The sequence below is a fragment of the Camelina sativa genome, chromosome 17, assembly GCF_030686135.1.
Source record: "Camelina sativa cultivar CO46 ecotype springtype chromosome 17, ASM3068613v1".
NCBI lineage: Eukaryota > Viridiplantae > Streptophyta > Magnoliopsida > Brassicales > Brassicaceae > Camelina > Camelina sativa.
Window position 1 is genome coordinate 34,938,722 of NC_141896.1, and position 26,268 is coordinate 34,964,989.

At 40.3% G+C, this 26,268-nt stretch overlaps 1 protein-coding gene and 2 pseudogenes across 2 annotated transcripts; 1 reads left to right on the forward strand and 2 right to left on the reverse strand.

Moving 5' to 3' along the window:
* Window positions 1-29: 29 nt before the first annotated feature.
* Window positions 30-3,471, reverse strand: LOC147924735 (uncharacterized; annotated as a pseudogene).
* Window positions 3,472-5,209: 1,738 nt separating this feature from the next.
* Window positions 5,210-7,567, reverse strand: LOC147924736 (uncharacterized). The gene is made up of 10 exons (XM_087496928.1): window positions 7,520-7,567; window positions 7,171-7,444; window positions 6,823-6,913; window positions 6,598-6,722; window positions 6,423-6,504; window positions 6,211-6,328; window positions 5,917-6,080; window positions 5,709-5,823; window positions 5,420-5,602; window positions 5,210-5,344 (listed from the first exon to the last, which is right to left on the reverse strand). The coding sequence occupies exons 1-10, from the start codon at window positions 7,550-7,552 to the stop codon at window positions 5,210-5,212; spliced, it is 1,320 nt and encodes a 439-aa protein (XP_087353054.1). The 5' UTR covers window positions 7,553-7,567.
* Window positions 7,568-9,077: 1,510 nt separating this feature from the next.
* On the forward strand, window positions 9,078-12,546 carry LOC104758315 (uncharacterized; annotated as a pseudogene). Its single transcript, XR_015587701.1, has 5 exons — window positions 9,078-9,421; window positions 11,191-11,276; window positions 11,346-11,652; window positions 11,888-11,971; window positions 12,074-12,546. The product of XR_015587701.1 is annotated as an uncharacterized LOC104758315 (transcript).
* Window positions 12,547-26,268: the final 13,722 nt, after the last annotated feature.

Genomic DNA, 26,268 nt, shown 5'->3' on the forward strand with positions numbered 1-26,268 from the left:
TTGACAGGCAGACCAAAGATGCGAACGATTTAAAGAGGCTTGTACGGTGTCCTAGCGACTTGAGGTACCATAGGTAAAATCTGTCTGAAATCTCCTCCTAGTAGAACTGTTTTACCACCAAACGGCTTGTTTACTGCAGTTTCGTCGTCTAATGCCATCAGGTCTCTGATTGTGCGATCTACGGCTTCAAAGGCGTGTTTATGTGCCATGGGTGCCTCATCCCATATTATTAACTCAGCCTTTGTAATTAAGGTTGCTAGCATTGTTGCAGGCTTGATATCACAAGTTGACCCTTCATGGAGGTTGATTGGTATTTTGAAGCGTGAATGAGCAGTTCTTCCGCCGGGCAAGAGTAGAGCGGCAATTCCAGCAGATGCGACTGGGATAACGATCTTGCACATTGACCGTAGCTTGGCAATAATAGTTTGGTAGAGGTATGTTTTCCCAGTGCCTCCTGGTCCTTGTAAGAAAAACAGTTTCCCTGCGTTATCTTGAACGGAATTCAGAACTGCCTCGTAAATTTTTATTTGATCTTCATTCAAAGTTGGAAATAATCTGCCATGATGAACCCTCTCTTTGCCAATGTCAACTGGCAGGTCTTCTGTCAAGCAACGCTGGCTGATTTTTTTCAGAATTGCCTTATCAGGCAAAGGCATATCTTGGAAATGAGTGAGAGACTTATCATTCTCCATTAATAGCTCCTCAATTTCAATCAAAGCATATTGCTCCAACTCCTCTTTGTTTATGTTTAACTGTGTGAAGTTGAAGACCTTCCTACGGTTATGTTGGACATCTTCTGCTAGGTATTTCCAGTTTTTGTTCCAAAGTTCTTGAGGGTTAGCTACTTCACAGTAGAGGAGCAGTGTGACAAAAAGATACATGATTTGATACGCTGATGCCCATTGTGCGACCTCTTTAATAATGTCATGCCACTCTTTGTCATCATCTAGTAGTCCTCTAATGTAGCAGGCTTCTTTATTTGTAGCATATATAACTCCAGCAACTGTCTTAAGGTCATCACACATGTGGCACCTTTAACAATATTCAATAGTACTCTGAGATAGAACAAATCACCAGCTGATGGGTGGATATGTACAATCGTCCCAATAGCAAAACCTTGTTTCCTCCTTGTCCAGGTCTTTGTAGTGTTCCATACATAATACTTTGGGAATTCCATATATGTGAGATCGTATGCCTTGATTTCTGAAATGTATCCAACATCATGTGAATCTCTCTCTCTTTTGTTTGTGGCCATCCATTTAGTTAGCATTGTTTTTTCTATATATTCTCTACTAATGATGCTCTCCAATCGTTGCAACTGGTCAAATAATAGTCTCTGTTGATCTTGATGATGAATATGTAAGCGTATCACTGCTGGCTTGTGGTAATGGATGTGGAAGGCAAATATTCTCCAAACTGCTTCGCAAGCCGAGACATAGCGGCAATCAAGGTATTCACTGATTTCATCAATAGGTTGTGCTTCTTCTTTGTCCAATCCTTTTTTTCTTTTCCCTTTGCTTGGTCTCACAATAACAAACGTTGCTTTGTCAACACCTTTAGTTATATATTTGAAGAGATACTTAACAGCGCTTGTTTTACAACACCACTCCACATTGATATGGGCCATATACTTTTTCAGCAGGTTGAGGTTGTGCGGTACAACATTATGATTGTCCAATCGTGTGAGACCTTTGAAGACAAATTTGGAGTCATCATTACGGCGCCGGTAGACAACGTAGCCGGAGTTGTCAATGGTAGTGCTGTCCACAAACTGTCGTGGGTACTTCTTGCTACAAATACCATTTTCCATGCATGGTGAATATTGTCTATCTAAACCACAAGGGCCATGTATCATATGCTGCTCTACCAGTTCGAAGCCTTCCTTGTCTGTTTCCTTATCTGGTAATTCGGCAGAAATGTATCTATCAATAACAGCTGGCTCTGGGTTTTTCATATTGCCTCCTAGCCATAGTAGGATGTGTGCATGTGGGAGGCCTCGTTTTTGAAACTCTATTGTGTACACTACTGCTTTAAAATTTTTTGAAATATAGTTAGGTATTTACGTTCTAATTAGTAAGTAAATGGAAGTGATTGCTTTATATTAATTTTAATACCTGCCACAGGAATAGGGAAGAAGACTCCATTGTTAAAATCGGCGAGCATCTCCTCTAGTTTTTTTATAAAACTCTAGATTGCAGATCAGGTCTTGAGTTTGATCCCTCGGTAGTATATGTTTGTAGATGTTCTGTTAACTCTGGCCAATTAGGGTTTGCTGTGAAGGTGATAAATAAGTCACGATTTCCAAACCATCTACATATAGCCATTGCATCATGGTACTTCTCCACCATATATGGTGGTCCTACAGTGAAACTTGAGGGCAATATGATTCATCTTCCAATCCGTTTAGCATATATTTCTCCTCTTTCAACAGTATCATACACATTGTTATACAAATCAGCTCTTAATTTTTTTTGATTAAGAGCAATATAACGAAGTCTTTCTTGTTCTGTGGCTGTGTAGGCATCAACAATGTACTGATGGAAATCTTCCTCCCTTGGTAATTGTCATACCTTCAGATAAGCGTGTTTGAATCTGGTAAGCATAGTATTCTCTCATGGTCATGTACGAGCTCTTAACTTGGCTCTCTGCGGATGACTCATATGGGATTTCCTCATGATATCCAGATTCACCATAGGGAAAGAGTAGAGGGTACTGAAGACTCATATATAGAGGATGAAGATCAATTATCCTTTGTAGTTCAGAAGACTTAAATTGAAGGATAACATCACGTCCATATGTAGCTGTACTAAAATCTCCAACTATCAGACCAGCCATCTCATCAGCAGTAGGTAAGTCATATTGCTTTCCTTTCTTTGCTTGCTTGACCAATTTGATATTGAATTCACTGCATTCTCCACCTTCATATCGATCTCTAGCTTTTCGAAAAACCTTGGCCATTTCATTGATACTATCTAGCATCATTACCAAGATACTAACAATCTCTTGGTCTACCGGTTTCCCTTTTCCTGACCCTGTCATCTTCTGCATACGATTCTTAATTTCATTTTGAGTGTCAAAAATGTATAGCTGTAGAAAACAGGGTTGCTTCCCATCCTCTGGTAACAGAGACCCTATGGAATGGTAATTTTGGCCATGAATCCTATAAGTATAGGGTCCTTGTGTGCCTGTGACTGTGTGATCAACTTTGGCACCAGTCGAGGTGAACGCTAGCATTGAGTTGAGTACACAGATGTGGCGCCAGAAGTCTGATGACTCGTTGTATAGCTTCTCAAGTTCTGGGGGTGTTGGACGGACTCTTGGTAATCTAACTCGTCCTTGTTGACAACATATGGTTTGGTTTCTTGTTTCAGATCTCAAGAGCAGGGCGTCACAAAATTGGCATTTGACAATACTAGAGGAAGATGTTTCACCATGTTTGTTGGCTGCTGCTGTTTTAATGAGAAGGTACATTAGTAAGTTTCTGTAAGTGTTAGAGGAGGTGAAACATAAAGTTATTTTGAATTGTTTGGTTGTGGAATGTCGAAAATGTTTATGCGAATTATTTGTGGCTTTACCGACTTTGGCAAAAAGATAACTATGTTGTACCTTTTTGATTCATCGTCTTGTGTTTAGCTATCATAATTGATCGTCGCAGTTGTTGAGCTCTTGTAGATAGTCCAACAAATTTTTTTTGGGAATAAGATGGCTGTGTAGACCTTACTTAAAAGCAGTACCGTTTTGAGTCGAGATGTTTAATGTTTCTGGTAACTGCTGAGTTGCAAAAGTTCGAAGTCGAAGATGCTTCAGTGTAATATTTTTCATTCAGCCATGGTTGGCGTAACTTGGCCTCTTTAGGAATTTAAGAGAGATGAATGGTGGTTAGTTAAGCCATGGTTATAGTCACTGAAAAAAAAAAATTCACTCGATAACTTTTTAGCTTACTTTTCTTGAAAACTATTTTGTCATCCTTCAAACGTGCTTCTTCTCTGCTGTTCTTTGGTTTCTTTTGCCTCCTACGTTGATCACTTCCTGGAGATTTCATTGTTGCAAGTCGTTTGTAGTTTTCGTAGTAGTTTGGACTTCCTGATTGAACTGGGAAACGGGAAGGGGAAATATTCTTCACAATTGCTTTCTTATATTCTGGATTTAAGAGTGTCGAACAAAGTAGGCTTTGACAAATTCGATAATCCTCAATGTTAATGTTTTATTGGACGGTTATAAATGTGTAACAGGTAAAATGAAGAGAAGTTGATTAGGCAGAACAGGGGTGGTTCTACCATTAATCAAATGTTGTTTGACCCATCACCCGTTTAAAGTTGTAGCAATGTAAAATTGCCATTTCTACATTTACTGTTTTAAATGAATCATATTGGCATATGGGTAAACATGCAGACTGAGTTTTGGTATGTAACCCCCAATATATGAAGATTTTGAGTCGAAGCAGTTGTATTATCGGTTCATACATAAGGAGCCAATTGATGTCCATTTTAATGAGAGATTGACGGGTTTGTAAGTAAAGTAAGGTTTCATCTTCTGCATCTCATATTTTTTTTTTTTAAAAGTGTAAGAGGCACAATCTTGTCATTCCCTAGAGAACAATGAGGGATGTGCCAGAGAACTCATACGGCAAGTTCAACTACTTCCAGTTCAACTGTTTCTGGAAGCTCTTCTTTGAAAGGGACAGCTGAGGGTTGAGGCAATAGCGAGACAAATTAGCATTTTAAAATTATGTAAAGCACATTTGGGTGTTAAAGTTTGTTACTATTGTGTTGATGCATGTGTATATGTTTTAGTATTCCAAATGTTCTTCTGTGCACAAATATAGTTTGGTTTTAAATTGTTTTACTGTTTGTTTGAAATTTGGTGGTTGTAGACTTAAAACCTATGATCGGGTTAAAATTTGTTTCACACTTTAGTAGCTATGTTGTTAAAATGTTATGTTAAATGATAGGTGAAAATGATTACAGCTTCTGTTCGTTTTAAAAGTGGAGTTGCAAATAAATTTTGAAATGGAAATATTGGGAAAACAGTAATAATACCAACGATATAGTTATGCAAAGCAAACAAATTCTGACGCAGAAGTTTAAAAACACAAAGTTTAATGAAGTGGAAAAGGAAATGGAAAATTAAAATGTAAGGAAGTAGGTTAATTTCATTTCTGTTTCTTCTGCTTTTTGGTCTTAGGTGCCAAAGAACATTCGACTGGTATCTATGCAGAAGCATTGAATTTCTCCACAGTCGTTATATCTTCTGCAGAGGTTGTGCTTGTCTGGTGTTGCTGAATTGGAGATGATGTAGTTCCTATAGCCCCTAGACCCACCATTTTTCCAGCTTCTGCCTGCGCCTGCAGGAACAAAGTAGTTTGGTTAAAATTTGTGAAAGCATGGAAAGAGGAGTTAGGATGTGGTGGTAAGTTTACCTCAACGAAGGTCGGACCAGGAAGAACCTCAGTAGTTTCATAAATACGTGAGACAGTAAATGACTGATGGTGAGGAGTGAAATTGAAGTTAGTCAGCTTAAGTTGGAATGTATATTTCTTCCCAACAATGTCAGACACTATTTTTGGTATAGGAGCACCACAGTATGCGTCTTCACCGTCACTCTAGGGATTGCGAGAAGATATTAGAGAGACATAAGTACTTGAGTTTTGAAACTTAATGTTTCAAGTAATACACGAATGTAAAAGGTTTGGAAGAGTAATGACAAACCATCTGAGAAGAGAGTGTTGATGCCTGTATGTTGGTCAACTTCACCATGTCCTTATCAAAGGCTACAAAAACGCCGGTGGTCATTCCGTCGTCGACTACCAGTTCCACACGGTATCTTCAAAGTTGTGTCATGGGTAGATTACAGATGATTAGTTACAATCTGAAAGTTCATCTATTCCGATGCAAAGTAGGCATTATAGAAACTTACTTTACATCTCCAACAGCAGTAGTTGAGCCACATTTGAAGTTATTGTAAGTTAAGGAGGCCATCTTCTTGACCATTTTCATACCACATGTAGCACAAGATATGAAGCTCCAACCACGCTGAGTTTGAATTGCCATCACTGTTGCGGTGCATAAGAATTCAACCTCCTAAATTATATGCAAAGCAAAACCAATTAGATGTAGTTTTGGCGTCGGTGGTTTAATAGACATGGAAATGAAAGGAAATTAGTTTCAAAAAATTCCTCTCGAGAGAACCTATTCATTTTCATAAACTGACCTGCGGATTACCGGTAGCCACAAACTGGTTAAGCTCATCAATAGATATATGTTCAATCTTGGATACACCATGGAATGGTGCAATATAGTTGGTGTCTTCTTTCTGTTTCCCCTTTAGCCTGCTTGTTCATGTACGAAATAATGGTTAAGAGACATTACGAAGTTTTTGTGAATTAGTATTGAAAAACATTTAATGTTAAAACATAGCACTACCTATCAGCAAACTGAGCAGTTGTTGTCAGGTCTAAATCTGCATAAAATTTGGTCCCAGACGTAGCATTGAGGTAGAGTTCACCTGTTGAATAGCTTATCGTTAGTTGTCATGGTAGATTTAAATGCAATATAGGAAGCATACTGAATTGATTGGGGGATATTTATAATGGCATACCTCCAAATAACTTTGGGTTGACATTAGTAGCCAACAATATGTAAGCCCCGCCATCTTTTTCCCTGAAAACTTTCTCCAGTGAAGTAGCGTGATCGTCAAAAGCACTTAGTCGAACTTTCTCCCCGCTTTCATAAAAGAAAACATGTGTTAAAGCAATAAAGAGGGTTAATGTAAGAACCGTATTCAGCTTTGGAGATAATAGGTGTACGTCGGTGAGGGTCAAACCTTTCAAGGGATAGAACTACTAACATCCTCTCCAAGGTCTCTGTGATTCCATTCCTATATGCCTTGCTTGGACATACTTGGCCCATGACATCTAATGTGGGAGAAGAGAGGGAAAATTAAGACGCATTGATAAGGATGGAAATTTGGTAAACTTCAGAATAACAGCTGCAGAGATTTTAAGTCTGGGAAAAAAATGTAAGACGACCTCTCTTAATATTATCTACATTTTTTTTTTGTCAATCCTCTAAAAGGAGCATACTGAAGGCCTATCGATTATGGAACTTAGCTTCAACAAATCTAATTAATATTGGAAACAGTAAACATTGAAAGGGTGTAAACTAAACGGACCAGGAAGATCAGTATTGGTATTGGCTAGAGAAACCAACTCCTCATGAGTACGGAACCTGAAAAACTCTTTTGGGAAAATACCAAAAGACTCGTCAAGCTTTTCAAAAACAGTAGTGGATATGAAACGAATTGAGAATGGAGAATCAGTGAGCTTGAAACGTGAGTTGCTTCTGGTGACTTCAAAGTCTGACATGATATATACTTGCCCATCACGCAGCGAGTTCTCAAATTTGGAAAGGAGGCTAACATTGATCGACCCTTGGATGACACAACTCTAGAGAAAAAACAGAGAAATTAGAGAACGATTTTTTAATCGACTGAGAGGTAAATCAAGTAGAGATGGAAAAACATTTTCGTCAATGAGTAGGAAGTCCATTCCCATTAGTTGCCCTCCTTTTTTGACGTTCCGGGCAGGCCAGTGACGAAGCATCCTCCCTACAATCTGTTGGTGTAGGCGACCGGCCTTGAGATTTGTGAATGAACCAACACTGGAATCCATAATAGATAATAGAATTTTCAGATAGTGAAGAAATTGAAAGATGAATGAAAAAAGATGAATGAAATTGGAGAAGAGGGCATTATATAGGAATTGAAGTAACACAAATTGAATGGTAAGTAGTGGGACTACAATTGAAAGAGAAAGCATTGAAGGACTAATTAGGCGGTTTAAAACGTAAACAAAACGATAGCTTTGGAAGGGAGGAAACATGAAGAGGCGTGGCGCTTGAGGTCGTACATCAACGGACGGTGGAGAAGACAATCGTCCAGAAAGGGTTTGATCTGGAGAATAGAGCAAACAGATAATTAGATTAGGGGTCCTGAGATTTTAATTAAACTGGGCTTGGAAAAACAGTAGAGGGATATAGTTACGAAACTGGGCTGTCTTAGAGACTATAGGATACGAAAATGGGCTTAGTAGATTCATTAAGGCCTTATTACACACATTGGGATGCTGACGTGGCTGCACCATGAGAAAGGAAACTGTACTTTATATATATAGATATTTGAATATTGCAGAAGGATCTTATGCTGATCATGTTAACCTTGGTCTCTATCTCTAACATATCTGCAAATCTACCCAGAATAAGTCATTATTACTCCTTATATTTTGCAGACATGTTAAAGAAATACAATCTAAGAAATGCAGGAATTGGTGACATCAACACATAAGAGTAATATTTTGATATAGAAGATAACTTGTTATTACAGAACCAAAATCTAAAGACAAGAATCTGTGCTCTTCTTTTACATTCCCTTTTTGGACCACACAAAAATACGTTCCAAAAGGATGTAAATGCTATTGTTATACATTCTAAAAAGATTGTCGTGCTAGTGCAACACATGTCCACGCTTAACCAATTCTGGCTGAAGCTACTACTTACTAAAACTACATAGCTAAAACATCTAAGCACAAACGTAAGAACCCCGAGAGACCATTACGCCACAGCACAAAGGCAAAGAGTTCATTTTCCCCTTCTAGCATAAATGGTTCTTTTTGATTCGCAAAGTACCGGTCCGATTGCAAAATACAATATCAGTTAAGAAATAAACCGGAGTTAGAGTAACGGAATAATATACTCCCTCTGTCCCACAAAGATTGATGTTTTGGGATATTTTTTTTTGTCCCACAAAGATTGATGTTTTGTAAATTTCAAGAAGTAATTATCAAAAATATTTAAAATTTTGAATTATTATTGATTTAAAATTAAATAATCGGAGTATCTCTTTAGTTAAAGAAAAAAATATATTTAAACTCAGTAATCATTGTTTTCTTAAAATATAGTTAACATGAGGCCTTACAGTGCCAGTGGGAAGGCACTTAAACTTTCACTTCTTCTCTCTCCCTTGCATAGTTTTCAGTTTCGATCTATAAAGTTTCCAACTTCGGGTGGGTCGTAATTTTTAAAATGGGAAGTGGAAGAGACAGAGACGACCCTTTATCATTCACCAGCAATCCGTCGACAGCATCGTCTCCGCGAACCCACTTCTCGCTCCGGTAGTTTTCAGAGCGACAGCTTACTCGGTGGAGGCGGTGGAGAGAGCATCAACGACGCTGATTTCGGATTTGCTCATCCTGATTTCCGATCGGAGCAACTTTCGGGAAACTGTACAGTTTTACGAGAGGCATGTCTTCTTGTGCTACAAAAAGCCCTCTGTTTGGCCCGCTAGGATCGAAGCTGCTGAGTTCGATCGATTCCCTCGGCTATTCTCTGCCGCTGTATCTGCTAGAAAGGGTAGTATGAAGAAGGAGGTGAGGTTTCCTAATCTGCTATTTTTCATTGGATTGATTCGAGCTGTTGACTTGAATCCATATTCCAAGTTTATTGTTTGATTCTCAATTTCTCATGGATTTAGGTCTGATTGATTAAGTTTGATCCATGGCTTTGTGATTCGAACTTATTTTTCTTCCTTTTGAGAGTTCATCATCCCAAATAGGCAAAAAGCACTTGCTCTCTGTTGTTTTGGCTTTACTTAAAGTATATGTTTGACTCAGATAAGATAAAAGTGTCTATTTCTAGCAAGATTCTATAGAAAACAACATAGTTACTTTTTGCCTTCAAGATGGGATCATTAAGAGGACGCAGCTACGTTTTTTTTGAGCTGTAATGTGCAGTTACTGATTTTACGCTTATTTCATGTGTTATGTCAGTTTTGAATTTAAGTGGAGATGGTGTGATGTGAGCCGAGGACGCGGTCACGGTGTGGATGCGGTACGGTCGCGGTTTCAGCTCTCGGTCAATCTTCGAACGGTAGAACTTTCTTTGGCACAGATTCTGGGCTTCGGATCTAGGGAAGAAACAAACGAGGGAAACGGAGTTTGACTGGATTCAAACGAGCCGCTTTAGAGATACGTCGAGAAGCCACGAACGGATCGATCAAACGGTACGGATGCGGTACGAGCGAGCGAATAGTTGCGGTGGAAACGATGGTGGGGACGAGTTGTGATGATTTAGTGGAGAAACTCGAGAACTTATGGAAGAGGACTCGAGGTTGCGAAGGGGAAAGATGGGAAGCGAAGTGAGGGGAATTTACGAGTGGATCGAGAGACGACACAAGAGGTTTGGCTCTCCTCTTGATACGGTCTCTAACAAGGTCGAACCCGGTTCGAGGCTTGTTAGGATTTTCTCAAGGTTCAATCCCGAATTGAAGAAAGAGAAGAGTGAGACAAGTTTCAAGAATCTCTCTTGAAGAAATTTTTTATTTTCATACAAGTCTAAGGAGGAACAAGGGCTTAAGGAGAGTTTAAATAGCTAGGTCTAGATAGAAGCTTAAGGACACGCGGATTCATCTTGATCCGCACATCGTCCTTTTGACGTGTCCCCTTTACAAAGAGAACACATCGCCACCTTTTGACTAAACATGCTTAGCCACAAACACTCTCCAACGTTCACAAACATAAAGGATCAAAAGAGAATATTCTCAAGTTCAAAATTAAACCAAAATAAGAGGGAAAGAGAGATAACCGCCTTGGCCTTGCGCGTGAAGCAACTTAGCCTTTAGGCGTTTTACGTTTAGCTCCATGCCTCGTTAAAACCTTCTCCGGTAAACCCATTGGGACAAACCCGGAGTGAGGAAAAAGAGTACACTTCCTTGCTTAACGACTTGACTGTCTTCACTCTTGGGTAAGAGTGAAGACTAAGTGGACTGAGCCTTCGGAGTCTTCATGGGGAGGCTGGCTTTGGACGAATGTTTGGACAAATAGGTTGAGCCGCTGCTTGGCCGCCTTTGCTGAGCTCTTGGAACATGTGGTGGCTCCGGGAAGGATTGTTGGAGCCTTGGCCGCGTCTGAAGAGGTTGCCTTGGTCGCGTCTGATGCGTCTTGGTCAGGCGTCTCGGTCGCGTCCGGCGTGTCCTGGTCTTCTTGGCCGAGGTCGCGTCCTGCGATCACATCATTGTGTGTCTAATGGATGTTAATTGATTGTTTATCATCGGATAGTCGTATACTGAGGCCTTACAGTTTATGATCTTTTAAGCGTCGTGCCTCACGTTTTTTTTTCCTTTTCGTCCATTGCTTTGTAGACTCGACTCACAATATGTGAGGGACATGATGGAACAGAGACCTCCAATGGTGATGTACTTATCTTTCCTGATATGATAAGATACAGGTAAGGGTCCAACTCCTGCTCTTTGCTCTCATTTTTCAACAGTGTGGACTTGTTTTAACTGAAATGCAGAAGGTTGACTCATTTTTGATGTGGAAACGTTTGTGGAAGAGGTGCTTGTGAAGGATGGTGAATGGCTGCCTGGAAATCCTGAATTGCTAAAAGGCTCATATGTCTTTATATGTTCCCATGGATCCCAAGACCGGCGATGTGGGGTTTGTGGGCCGTCGCTGGTTAGTAGATTCAGAGAAGAACTTGAGTTTCATGGTCTTCAAGGTAAAGTGTCAGTTAGCCCATGTTCTCACATTGGTGGTCACAAATACGCTGGGAATGTTATCATCTACAGATCAAACGTCAACAGGGAAGTCACAGTAAACTGGTGCGTAAGCAAAATACATATTTATTGACTGGTTTGAGGCGACATACTTCGTTCTTTCATGTGGTTTTATAATAATTTTTTAAAAGGAGATCAAGAATATGCATTTGAGTGTTCTTTTATTAGGTATCTTCAAAATTAAGATGTGCATCGAACATGGAAGTTCTCTGCAATGTCCAAATCAATCATACCCTGATTTTGACTTGATGATAGAATCATTCTTGTTTCTTGTGTCTAGGTATGGGTATGTGACGCCATAAGATGTACCTATTCTCTTGGAGCAGCACATGAACAAAGGCGAGATTGTGGACCGCCTATGGAGGTAAGTACAGAGTTTCTTGGCCTGTTGGTTTTCTCGCAGTTTCCATATTACTTGGTGATAGATAGGTAGAGAGTAACACATTACCGTTGTCTGATTTATTAGGGGTGAAATGGGTCTATGAGAAGAAAACTCAACAAGGGCGGTGTCAGCTAAATGGTGCAGTCCATACGATACAAAGCAATGAAGAAGTGTCTCAGGAATCATCAAGTCACAGCGCCGATGTTTCGTGTTGCCAGTCGCGAGCTGCAGAACCTAACGGTTGTTGCCAGCAAAATGGGAACAGCTCTTCATGTTGTCAAGACGACACAAGTCTGATGTTGTTGTCTCTGGAACAAACATCAGAAGATAATCAACTTGAAAGTGGAAACAAGAATGAGAAGCTAACACCGGGAAGAAAAGTTGCAGGGAAGACATTCTTTAGAATTAATAGTGAGAAAGGATCTTCAGCACGGCAGGTTTGTGGAATACCAACATGGCTAGAGAGCTGGGAGCGAGAAGATACATATGCTGCACTTGCTGTTGTCTGCGCCGCTGCTTCTGTGGCTGTTGCGTATACTTGCTACAAACAGTTGTAAGATGATTATGTTCGTATCAAACATTGTGATCTTGTTTCAGCTTTCAGACTAAATTTTCCCTTTCGATTACTGTTTGATAATATGTAATTTATGTGCTACTTGTCATGATTCTAAATTAGAACAGCTAGTCTGAGGATTATATAATAAATTTTTACTACAAAATAATACAACAAATATACATTTTCCTTTTATAAATTCAAAATTTGGTTTTTAATTTTATACCATATCATTTGTATATCCTATTATATTATATTTTATTATGTAGCATGCTATTAAATATTTTTATATAACAAGTATATAAAAATAATGGTAAATCAAAGGTTAAATATATATGTCTCATTATTTGTTATATCTCATATTATATTTGTTATATAAAAGGAATATAACAAAATTTTACTACAAAGTATTATAACAAATATATATATTCCTTTTGTATATAACAAATATAATATGGTACATAACAAATATACATTTCCCTTTTGTATATATAATAAATATAAAGGAAAATGTATATATGTTATACTATTTTGTAGTAAAATTTTATTATATAATCTTTTAGTAAAGTTATGTAATTATTTTGTTGACTTTTGTTGTTTATGAAAAAAAAAAATTGGTCAACGCCGGTCAATATCGGTCAACGCCGGTCAATACCGGTCAACACCGGATTCCGACAAAGAAAGTATCAGAATTAGATAGTTATGGTGTTGCACACATAACTCATGTTTGTTTATGCATGTCCGTATGTAATGACAAAATAAAACATTTATATTATTTGTATGTGTGGCGATGTGTTGACATATAATTGACGTAGCTGGCAATCATTTTTCCGTAAAACTATGCGTAATCAACCGACCCATTAATTTAATGGGGCTAATTTTAGCCCACCTTTCTATGAATAAAGGAAAACTTGGTTTTTATTCAGTCTAAATAAATTGAAATTAGTAATTAGCAAAGAGTATAGCTATTAGAGAAAAGGAAAAAAATTAAGAAAAATAGAAAAAAGTAAATTTCCTAATTGTAAGCAAAAGAAAGGAAAACGCGGAGGAGCGTCCTAATTTTTTTTTGTAATGTGGAGGAGCGTACTTATATCACCGACATAAGTTAATAGCGGTGTTTATGAAAGGAACGAAATCGATCTGAAGAGACCTAATTTTTGTTTTTTCCTCTTCTCCGTTTCTCTCGCGAGATGAAAGAAGAAGAAGATTTGCACAGCTTTATTGTAAGAAATCTTCAACTTCTCTTTGATGTTGTTTAGGGTTTCGTTTCTGTTTTTGAATCGGCTTTGATAATTTACATAAACCAAACGAATCGCGACTCTGCGTTTCTAAGTTACTGTGAATTTCAATTTTTTCTTTCTTTTGATTTTTGTTTTTTGGGTTTCGTTTCTGTTTTCAAGATTTTGTTTTTCTAGGAAATACATTCTTATGTAAATTGTTGTACCATACGCCCATTTGTTATTAATGTTTTGATCAGTGTTCAAGAAAGCGCTAGGCGGTATCTGGGAGGTGATCCAGCGCCTAGCGCCTAGAACGCTTAGTCGGGGCCTAGACGGTTTTAGGCGGTTTAGGCGTTTACAACATAAAACATTAAATATATAAAATTATACAAAAATATATGTTATAAAAAAAAAAATATATAAATTATAAATAAAAGTAAAAAAATACATTTATTTAAGTTATATTAACAACATATAAATGTTTATAATTATGTATATATATATAAAACATAATAATTTAAATATATGTAATTTAAAAATCAAAAATCAAAAATAAATATTAAAATATAATTTATGTAATTTTAAGCGGTTTAGGTGGCCATCTAGGCGTCTGCTGAGCGCCTAGCGCCTAGACGGGCGCCTAGGCGGCCGCCTAGCGCCTAGACGGCGCCTAGGCGGCCGCCTAGACCGCTTTCTTTTACACTGGTTTTGATATAGCAAAAGAGGCAATTAACGCACGTGAGGCTTATTGTTATGGATAAGTAAGTAACGAGCACGTGAGGAAACGTGAGGAAGGAATAATCAAGCTGGCAGTGTGTAGGTGGCATTGGTTGCAGGCTGTCAACGTCAAGTAACAGTTAACACTGTTAGTGTGATGGCATTATAATATGCAGTGTTAGCTTATCTTTATTTTTATGCAATTTCAGAGTTGTAAACTTTTCTAGAATTTTCTAGTACTTGCTTTCCTCATTGTTGTCGGAGATTCTCTTTTCGAGACTCTGCATGTGAGAAGTGATTCTGCATTTATTTGAGAACGTTGTTTCATCTATCGGTTCTCTTAATAATAACCAACTCTGTTTCCTCTGTTCTCTCTGTTTTTGTACCGTTGGAATATGTTTTGACTAAACGTTATTATTGGTATCAGAGCGAAGTCGAACCTCGGAACGATGGGTGTGGAGACGAGATCTTAGATTGTACGGCAAGATCTGGTGGGTGATGAAGCTCGAGAAGGAGAAAGCGAGACGATCAGAGATACGAGAACCATTCTTGTTCGGACTCATGCGATTGAACGTGCGATTGAAGCGCAAGATAAGAAGATGGAGCAGAACATGGCTGACATGATGCATTTGATCAAGTTGATACCGGGACCTCCGGCTTTTTCGAGCAAATTTCATGAAGAGTGCAGTCCTTTGGCGGTGTCAGCGTTGCCAGATGGAAGTGGTGGTTCGGGTCAACATCGCGGTGGAGGATCTTTTGGATCTGATCATTACGTAGGTGTTACTCGTTTAGGGCGTGTGGACTTTCCCCGTTTTGATGGTGAACATTTCTCGGAGTAGATCTGTAAGGTAGAAGACTATTTTGTTCTTGATGCTACACCAAATGATTCAAAGGTGTGAATGGCTACTATGCATTTTGATAGTCATGCATCTGTGTGGCATCATGCGTTGGTACAAACTCCGTTTGGTCAAAGCTTGTTGAACGATTGGCCATCGTACAAGCTGTTGATGAAGGAGAGATTTGTTGATGTGTTGGAGGACCTGATTGCTGAGTTGAAAGCTTTGCAGGAGACTGATGGAATAGTGGATTATAATCAGAAATTTGATCTGATACGAACGAGAGTTACTCTGTCAGAAGACTATTTGGTGCGATCTTATCTTGTAGGACTCCGTCTCGATACTCAGATGCATATCAGGATGTTTTCACCGCAAACTGTTCGCCAATGTTTTGTGCTCGGTCGACTTTATGAGAAGGCTCATCCCATGACGAAAGGTAATACACCTGGAGGAACACAAATCAAGCAGTTTCATGGAGGAAGCTCAACTGCAGTTGTGAGACAACCAATTCAATGTAAGAGGGAGAATTTTACTGAGACGGTGGGGTCTAATGTGCAGAAACCAGCAAGGAAATTTTTATCGCAAGAGGAAATGAGTGCGAGGAGAGCAAAAGGGTTGTGTTATATCTGTGATGAGAAGTATACACCGAACCATTATCGTGAACATAAGAAGTCACAGGTTTTTATGATTGAGGTTAAAGAAGAGGAAGAAGGAGACATGGGAAATGGTGAACTGATTTCAGAGGAGGATAATCAAGACATGCCTATGGTGTCAATTAGTGCAGTCGCTGGGGTTTCAGACTACATAACGTTGAAGGTGAAGGGAGTTCACAAGAAGAAGGTGCTGTTCATCTTGCTAGACACATGATCGACACACAACTTTATGGACCCTAGTACAGCAAAGAAGTTAGGGCTAAATGTTCAAACTGCAGGGGTTTCGAGAGTTGCAGTAGCTGACGGAAGTAAGTTGGGGGGTTCAAGGGAAGGTTTCTCAGTTTCAATGGTCATTTCAGGGCACAAACTTTCAAGATGACTTCATGATCATTCCTTTGGGAGGTTGCAATGTGGTGTTAGGGGCTCAGTGGTTAGCACCATTAAGAGACACAACTTGGAATATGCAGAAGTTAGAAATGGGATTTTGGTGGAACGGTCAGAAAATACTACTTCATGGTATTAAACAAGGTTCAGTGAGAACAGTTAAGGCTATCAAGTTTAATAAGAAGCATGAGGAAGCGATTCAAATTTCAATGATCTGTGCTCAAGAGGTAGTTGAACAAGAAGAAGCAATGGTTTATGCTGTGGAGCTAAGTCAACAGAACAATGCTGATAATGCAGCAATTACGGAATTAAAAACCACCTATGCAGACCTGTTCGAGGAACCTAAAGCTTTACCACCATTTCGTGAAGGACATAACCACAAGATAGTCTTAAAGGAGGGAAGCGACCCGGTTAACCAACGTCCCTACAGGTATTCGGTTTACCAGAAGGATGAGATTGACAAGATAGTAAAAGAATTACTTTCTGCGGGCACCATTCGAGTCAGTGCTAGCCCTTTCTCATCTCCGGTAGTATTGGTCAAGAAGAAAGACGATACGTGGAGGCTATGCGTGGATTACAGGGGACTCAATGCCCTTACCATCAAAAACAGGTTCCCAATTCCACTCATTGAAGATCTAATGGACGAGTTGGGAGATTCTTCTGTGTTCTCTAAGATTGACTTAAGAGCAGGGTACCACCAAGTTCGCAAGGAGCCAGAGGATGTTCACAAAACAGCATTCAAGACACACAGTGCACATTACGAATATCTTGTAATGCCATTTGGCTTAACTAACGCACCGGCTACGTTTCAAGGGTTGATGAATGATGTGTTCAGGGAGTTTTTGCGCAAGTTTGTTCTCATCTTCTTTGATGACATCTTGATTTACAGCTCAAACCTAACAGAGCACATCAATCACTTGAAGCAAGTCTTTCAGACAATGAGGCAAAATAAACTATTTGCCAAAGAAAGCAAGTGTGCGTTTGCAACAGATAGAGTTGAGTATTTGGGGCATTATATTGCTGCTGGTGGGGTATCTACAGACCCTGCCAAGGTCAACAATGTTGCAAACTGGCCTGTTCCTGCAAATTTGAAACAATTACGTGGGTTTCTCGGGCTAGCAGGCTATTATCGACGTTTTGTCAAAGGGTTTGGAACTATCGCACGTCCTTTAACTGCAATGACCAAGAAAGATTCGTTTTTATGGTCTGAGGAGGCACTAGAAGCTTTCGAAAACCTGAAGAGGGCTCTGAGTCAGGCACCCGTTCTAGCACTGCAAGTATTTAGTAAACCTTTTCTGGTGGAAACATATGCGTGTTCTACTGGTATTGGGGCAGTATTGATGCAAGAGGGTCACCCCTTGGCTTTCATCAGTCGACATTTGAAGGGGAAACAGCTGAACCTGTCGATATATGAAAAGGAGTTGCTTGTAGTGGTCTTTGCGGTTCAAAAATGGCGACATTACTTATTGCCAAATCACTTTGTTATTAAAACTGACCAACTTAGCTTGAAATATCTCTTGGAGCAGAGGTTAAATACTCCCATTCAGCAACAATGGTTGCCTAAGCTGTTGGAGTTCGACTATGAGAATCAATACAAGCAGGGGAAGGACAATATAGCAGTTGATGCTCTGTCACGGGTCGAAGGAGCAGAAGTGTTACACATGGCAATGACAGTCTTGTAGTCCCTAATGACGTTCAGTTACGCAACACCATCTTGCAATGGATGCACAGTTCGGGAGCTGGGGGCCATTCAGGAAGAGATGTGACTTATAAGAAAGTGAAGGGGTTATTTTTCTGGAAAAACATGGTAGTGGACATTCAAACGTTCATAAGAAGTTGTGCAGTTTGTCAAACGTGCAAGTACGACACATCGGCTTATCCAGGGTTGCTGCAACCACTTCCTATTCCTGATACGATATGGACTGATTTATCAATGGACTTCATTGAAGGCCTTCCTGAATCTTTTGGTAAGACAGTGATATTGGTGGTGGTGGACAGACTAACTAAATCAGCTCATTTCATGGCCTTATCTCATCCGTATACTGCAATATCAGTCGCACAAGCATTTATGGACACTGTTTTTCGTCTTCATGGGTGTCCTCGGTCCATTGTGAGTGATAGAGATACGATATTCGTCAGTAACTTTTGGCAAGAGTTGTTTTCACTTCAGGGAGTTGATCTGAAAATTTCGACGGCTTATCACCCTCAAAGTGATGGAAAAACAGAGGTTGTTAATCGATGTTTAGAGACTTATCTTTGTTGCATGTGTAGTGATTGTCCTCAGTTGTGGAGTCGCCGGTTACCTCTCGCAGAGTTTTGGTATAACACCAATTTTCACACCTCCACTCAGAAAATCAGTCCATTCGAGGCAGTATATGGTCAAAGTCCTCCTGTCCATCTTCCTTATCTGCCTGGTGAGTCCAAGGTTGCGGTCGTGGCCAGAAGTCTGCAGGAACGAGAAGCAATGATACTAGTTCTCAAGTTTCACCTTCTACGAGCTCAACATCGTATGAAACAGGTAGCGGCCAAGCATTGTTCTGAACGGCACTTTGATATTAGTGAGTTGGTATTTGTCAAGCTACAACCATATCGTCAAGGCTCGGTGGTTATGCGTCCAACTCAGAAGCTCGCTCCAAAGTATTACGGGCCTTACAAGATTATCGACCGTTGTGGAAAAATGGCTTACAAACTGCAGTTTCCAGACCATTCTTTGATTCATCCGGTTTTCCACGTCTCACAGCTCAAGGCAGCAGTCGGTAACGTTTGTACTTCGTTGCAGCTTCCATCGATTCTGTCGGATGTCAGTGTTAAAGAACCGGTACAGATCTTGGCTCGTCAAATGGTTAAGCGGCAAGGGCATGCGGTTACAAAGGTATTGGTTCAATGGACAAATGAAACGGAAGATGAAGCTACCTGGGAGTTTCTTTTTGACTTACAGCGCAAGTTTCCGGCCTTTGAACCTTGTGGACAAGGTTCTCTGAACAAGGGGGCTTTGATATAGCAAAAGAGGCAATTGACGTATGTGGGGCTTATTGTTATGGATAAGTAAGTAACGAGCACGTGAGGAAGGAAAAATCAAGCTGGCAATGTGTAGGTGGCATTGGTTGCAGGCTGTCAACGTCAAGTAACGGTTAACACTGTTAGTGTGGTGGCATTATAAGAAGCAATGTTAGCTTATCTTTATTTTTATGCAATTTCAGAGTTGTAAACTTTTCTAGAACTTTCTAGTACTTGCTTTCCTCATCGTTGCCGGAGATTCTCTTTTCGAGACTCTGCAGGTGAGAAGTGATTCTGCGTTTCTTTGAGAACGTTGTTTCATCTATCGGTTTTCTTAATAATAACCAACTTTGTTTCCTCTGTTCTCTCTGTTTTTGTACCGTTGGAATATGTTTTGACTAGACGTTATCAGTATATGTTACAGGGAAGAGAAAAGAAATGCTAAGGAGAGGCCAAAGCACAGAGGATAAGATTTAGGTTCGGGAACTTGGATAACAAACTCAAAGAGGGAGATGTAAAGGAAAGACTTAGATTAGGGTTACATTTGTAATTAGTTCTCATCAAAACCCTACTGTACAAAAGCTATATATATTGTAAACATTCTCATAATAATATACAGCTTACCTTACATGGTATCAGAGCGGGCATATCCTAAGACCTAAAATTTTTTTCCGCCGCTTGCTTCCTCTTCTTCTTTTCCCTCTCGTCTTCTTCTCCTCTTCCGATTATGTCTTCTCAGAGTGAAACTATTGACACTTCTGATGCTTCCATGCTTCACAACGTTAACATGTCGAATGTGACCAAGCTCACGGCATCAAACTTCTTGATGTGGAACCGCCAAGTTCACGCCTTACTCGATGGATATGATCTTGCTGGTTTCCTTGATGGTTCCACTGCTGCTCCTGCTGCCACAGTTACTTCTGCTGGTACCACTACCGTCAATCCAGCGTACACTACTTGGAAACGCCAGGATAAACTCATCTACTCCAGTCTCCTTGGTGCCATCGCTGTTGAGGTTCAACCTATCTTTTCCAAGGTGACAACCTCTGCTCAGATCTGGAGTACACTCTCTTCCACTTATGCAAAGCCAAGTTGGGGACACATCAAACAGATTCAACAGATTCGCGAACAGATTAAACACTGGAAGAAAGGTACTCGCTCTGTGGATGACTATGTCCAATGCTTTATTACCACACGGTTTGATCAACTGGCCTTACTCCGCAAGCCAATGGATCACGACGATCAGGTTGACTACATTCTGAGTGGTCTCTTCGATGAATACAAACCGGTGGTTGACCAAATTGATGGCCGTGACTCTTCTCCATCGTTGACGGAGCTCCACGAGAAACTCCTCAACTTTGATCTGAAGCTTCAATCTCTTGCGCATGCTGCCTCTTCCTCTATTCCAATGTCCGCGAATGTAGCATCCTACAAATCTTCTGGTGGCAATCACAACAACAACAACAACACTCATTCTCGTGGTCCGTCTCGTGGGTCGTCTCGGGGACAGTGGCAGAACCATCAAAACTCCTCGTGGCTCCCAAGGCAGAGGTTACCAAGGGCGTTGTCAGCTTTGTGGTGTCTTCGGCCACAGTGCTCGCCGATGCTCTCAGCTTTCCTCCGGTCTTGGTGGATACAATACCTCGTCTAACCCACCATGGCAACCTCGTGAAAATTGTTTCCATGGCGTCCTCCTCCTCTCCATGGATCTGCGATAGTGGAGCTACTCATCACTTAACATCTGATCTCTCCAACTTGGCGCTTCATCTACCATATATGGGTGGTGAAGAGGTCACCATCGCAATGGTTCTGGCCTCCCGATAACACATACTGGTTCCGCCTTACTCCCTACACCATCTCGATCTCTTGCTCTTACGAATGTTCTATATGTTCCAAATGTTTGCAAGAACCTTATCTCGGTGTATCGGTTGTGCTACGCTAATAATGTGTCTGTTCAATTTTATCCTGCCTATTTTCAGGAGAAGGATCTGAGCACGGGGGCCAAATTGCTCCAAGGCAGTAGTAAGAATGAGCTTTATGAATGGCCGATTAATAACAACACCATCTCTATCTTTGCGGCCACTCCTACACCAAAAACCGATATCTCCTCTTGGCATCTTCGACATGGGCACCCTTCTTTATCTGTTTTAAAAAACAATTGTCTCTCAGTTCTCTTTACCTCTTTCTCCTTCTCCTCAGAAACAGTTTTCTTGTTCTGATGGTTTAATCAATAAAAGCCAACAGTAACCATTTTCTACAAACACAATTGTCTCTACACACCCTCTTGAATATTTGTAAACTGATGTATGGTCTTCTCCTGTTGTTTCCACTGAAAATCTCAAATACTATCTCCTCATTGTTGACCATTTCACCAGATATACATGGCTTATCCTCTCAGACAGAAATCTCAGGTCAAAGAAGTTTTTATGGTCATGGTGAAGGTGAAGGACACAATAAAGGAAAGGCTTCATTGGCTGAGGTGAGGTTTCCTAATCTCCGATTTTTTTTTTATTCCATTTTCATCGGATTGATTCAGCTGTTGATTGAAGTTTGACGTTCTCTGTAATGTCTATTGGGTTAAGCTTAAAATAGCTTGAGGCCCAAGAAAAGTATATTTAAGAGAAAAGCTAAATATACATATTTGAGTATTAGGAGATATCTAAGATAAGTTAGTTTTCCTAATTGAGTTAGGAGAATATTGTGTAAGGTTTAATATAAAAGGAGATGCAGAGTCATTGCATAATGTATGTGTTTTAAGAGAGGACAAGAGAGCTTTAGGTTTTGAGAAATTTTCCTAAAGATTAATAAAAGAGAGTAATTCTTTTAGCTTTGTGTTCTTAAACTTAAAGAGTATTCTTGATACAAATTCTATATTTGGTATCAGAGCTTGTCAATCGATACTATGGGAGAGATCACGGAGTCATCAAGTACGACGCTAGCAAACATAAAAGAAGGAGGCTCTTCTTCTTCTTCGATCAAGTGCCCCATGCTAACTGCGACCAACTACACAGTCTGGTCTATGAAGATGAGAATTCTTCTCAGGGTGCATAAGGTTTGGGATATCATCGAAGAATCTTATGATGATGATGATGAGAAAAACAACATGGCCATGGCCTTGTTATTCCAATCGATTCCTGAGACACTTATCTTGCAAGTTGGAGAATTGGACACGGCGAAGAAGGTGTGGGAGGCCATAAAGACAAGACATGTAGGGGCAGAGAGAGTCAAAGAAGCAAGATTGTAGACATTGATGGCCAAATTTGATCGTTTGAAGATGAAGGACACGGAATCAATTGATGACTTCTCTGGCAAGCTTTCTGAAATATCCTCAAAATCAGCTGCTTTAGGAGAATAAATTGAGGAATCTAAACTTGTCAAGAAGTTTCTCAAGAGTCTCCCACGGAAAAAGTATATTCACATCGTTGCCTCACTAGAACAGGTACTCGATCTGAAAAATACAAGTTTTGAAGATATTATTGGCCGCTTGAAAACCTATAAAGAGCGCATCATTGAGGAAGAAGAGGAAGTTTAGGATGATCAAGGCAAACTGATGTTTGCGAACATGGAATCTAAACCATACTATGACTCATCCGGAGATTTCAGAAGTCGAGGACGTGGAGGACGTTTTGGTAGAGGTAGAGGTCGCGGAGGACGATTCAACAGTGGGCGTGGCAATGGTGGACGAGATACGTCAAGGGTGATCTGTTATCGTTGCGACAAACCAGGACACTTTGCTTCAAACTGTCCTGACCGTCTACTTAAGCTACAGGAGGTGCAGGAAACCGACAATAAATGTACAGCGGAAGCAGATTAACTTATGATACATGAGATCGTGAATTTAAATGAAGAGAAGGTTGTGCCAAGCCGTTATGAAACAAACACTGGAGAGGATGCTTGGTACCTTGACAATGGCGCCAGCAACCATATGACAGGAGACCGCAGGTATTTTGCAAGTCTTGATAATGCTGTTATTGGGAAAGTACGCTTTGGTGATGACTTTCGAATCGACATCAAAGGGAAGGGGACAATTGAATTCATAGACAGGAATGGTGAATCAAGAACAATGGCTGATGTGTACTTCATACCGGGACTCAAAAGCAATATCATCAGCTTAGGACAAGCTACAGAATCAGGCTGCGATGTCCGAATGAAAGGAGACAATCTTATAATGCGAGATTGTGATGGCAAGCTGCTAGCTAAAGCAACCAGATCGAAGAACAGGTTATACAAAGTACACATGGGAATTAAGGACTCGGTGTGTTTGTTCTCTGCAGCAACGAGCGACACTACCAGGTGGCATGCCCATTTGGGTCATCTGAATTTTGGATCAATGAAAGCTATGATACAAGGAGAACTTGTCATAGGAGTCCCACGGATGAACTTTGAAAAAGAGATTTGTGGTTCTTGCCTACTTGGAAAGCAAACACGTCAAGTATTCCCACAGGCCACTACTTATCGAGCAACTAAATCTTTAGAGTTGATTCACGGAGATCTTTGTGGTCCCATAACTCCAAGTACAATGGCTGGGAACAAGTATATCTTTGTGCTAATCGATGATTATTCAAGATATATGTGGACGTCGTTGCTGAAAGAAAAGAGTGAGGCATTTAACAAGTTCAAACGATTCAAGGTTTTGGTGGAGCAAGAAACAAGGGAGCATATCAAGACATTCAGAACAGATCGTGGAGGAGAATTCGTGTCGCAAGAGTTTAATGATTTCTGTGTTAATGCAGGAATAACTAGACATCTCACAACAGAATGGAGTTGTCGAGAGGCGTAATAGGACTATGATGGAGATGACCCGTAGTGTACTCAAGCATATGAGAGTTCCCAATTTTATGTGGGGAGAAGCAATCAGGCATACAACATATCTGCTTAACCGTGTTGCTACAAGAACACTTAAAGATAAGACTCCCTATGAGATGTTTCGAGATAGAAGACCTAATCTTAGTCATCTTCGAGTGTTTGGGTGCTTAGGATACGCAAGAACAGAGGCTCCTCACCTATGAAAACTGGATGATAGGTTGAGAGTTTTAGTTCACCTTGGTACGGAACCAGGGTCGAAAACCTACCGGTTGTATGATCCAGTCACTCGAAAGGTAACAGTAAGCCGTGATGTTGCGTTCGACGAGACAAAGGGTTGGAACTGGAGTCAGAATGTTGCAGAGGAAGATAAAGCTGGAGAGTTTAGGATTCAGTTTGGAGTTTTTGGAAATCATGGTATACATGATGTAGAGCAAGGTAACAAAGAACAGAGGAGGCTTGTAGGACAGAGGAGACTTGAACATAACTCGAGTAATATCCCAACTGCAGAAGAAACCATCACGTCTGACACAGACAGCGATGATGGTAATGGGAGAGAAGATGTTGGTAATGAGGATCACACTACAACGGTGCTCAGGAGATCGCAAAGAGCAACCGTCAAACCAAAATATCTCAATGATTATGTGTTGTTAGCTGAAGTATGTGGTGAAGAGTTGCTGATGATCTTGAACGAAGAACCTAGAAACTTTTCTGAAGCACAAAAGTCAAAGCATTGGATGCTTGCGTGTGAGGATGAGATCAGCTCTATCACGAAGAATCATACTTGGGATTTGGTTGACCTTCCAATAGAAGCAAAACCAATAGGCTTGAAGTGGGTGCTCAAGCTTAAGAAAAATTCTGATGGAAGCATAAATAAACACAAGGCCAGACTCGTTGCTAAGTGGTATGTACAGAGATTGGGAATTGATTTCGAGGATGTATTTGCTCCGGTGGCAAGGATTGAAACAATCCGTCTTCTTATCAGTCTCGCAGCGTCCAAAGGATGGGAGATTCATCACCTTGATGTCAAGACGGCATTTCTTCACGGAGAATTAAAGGAAACTGTTTTTGTGTCACAACCTGAGGGTTTTGTTGTCGAAGGATGCGAAGAAAAGGTGTACAAGCTTAATAAAGCTTTGTATGGCCTTAGACAAGCTCCAAGAGCTTGGAATGAAAAGTTGAATGAAGTTCTTCAGAAGTTGCGATTCAAGAAGTGCTCTAAAGAACCTTCGGTCTATCGGAAAAGAGTGAATCAAGAAATGCTGGTCGTTGCAGTGTATGTTTATGATTTGTTCATCTCAGGCTCGAGTGTGGAGGTCATAAAAAAGTTTAAAAGTGAAATGGCGTCCATGTTTGAAATGAGTGATCTTGGTAAGCTGACTTACTATCTAGGAACTGAAGTATGTCAACACAAGGATGGGATAACTTTGAGTCAGAGACACTATGCATTGAAGATATTAGAGGAGGCTGGAATGTCTAACTGCAACCCTGTTCAAACACCGATGGAAGCTGGACTGATGTTATCTAAGTCACCACAAGAGAAAGATATTGACACCACAGAATACAGAAAACTTGTGGGGTGTCTTCGTTACTTACTTCACACAAGACCCGACTTGTCATTCTGTGTAGGAGTCCTGAGTCGATATATGCAGAACCCGAACGAGTCGCACGGAGCAGCTATGAAGCAGTGTTTAAGGTACCTGCGAGTAACCACCACATTAGGACTGACCTTCAGTAGATTGACTTCAGGGAATTCGAGTTTGATCGGGTACAGTGACAGCAGTCACAATGTGGATCCGGATGATGGGAAAAGCACAACTGGTCATGTTTTTTATCTTGGAGGAAGCTTGATCACTTGGTGCTCTCAGAAGCAGGAGACAGTAGCTCTCTTGTCGTGTGAGGCAGAATTTATGGCTGCTACAGAGGCGGCAAGACAAGCAATATGGTTAAAGATCTGCTTAATGAGATTTCGGAGACACAATGTGAGAAAGCTGTTATCAGAATTGACAATCAGTCGGCGATAGCTCTTACCAAAACCCCTGTTTTTCACGGCCGAAGCAAACACATACACACTAGATACCATTTTATCCGAGAGTGTGTTGAAAATGGACAGGTT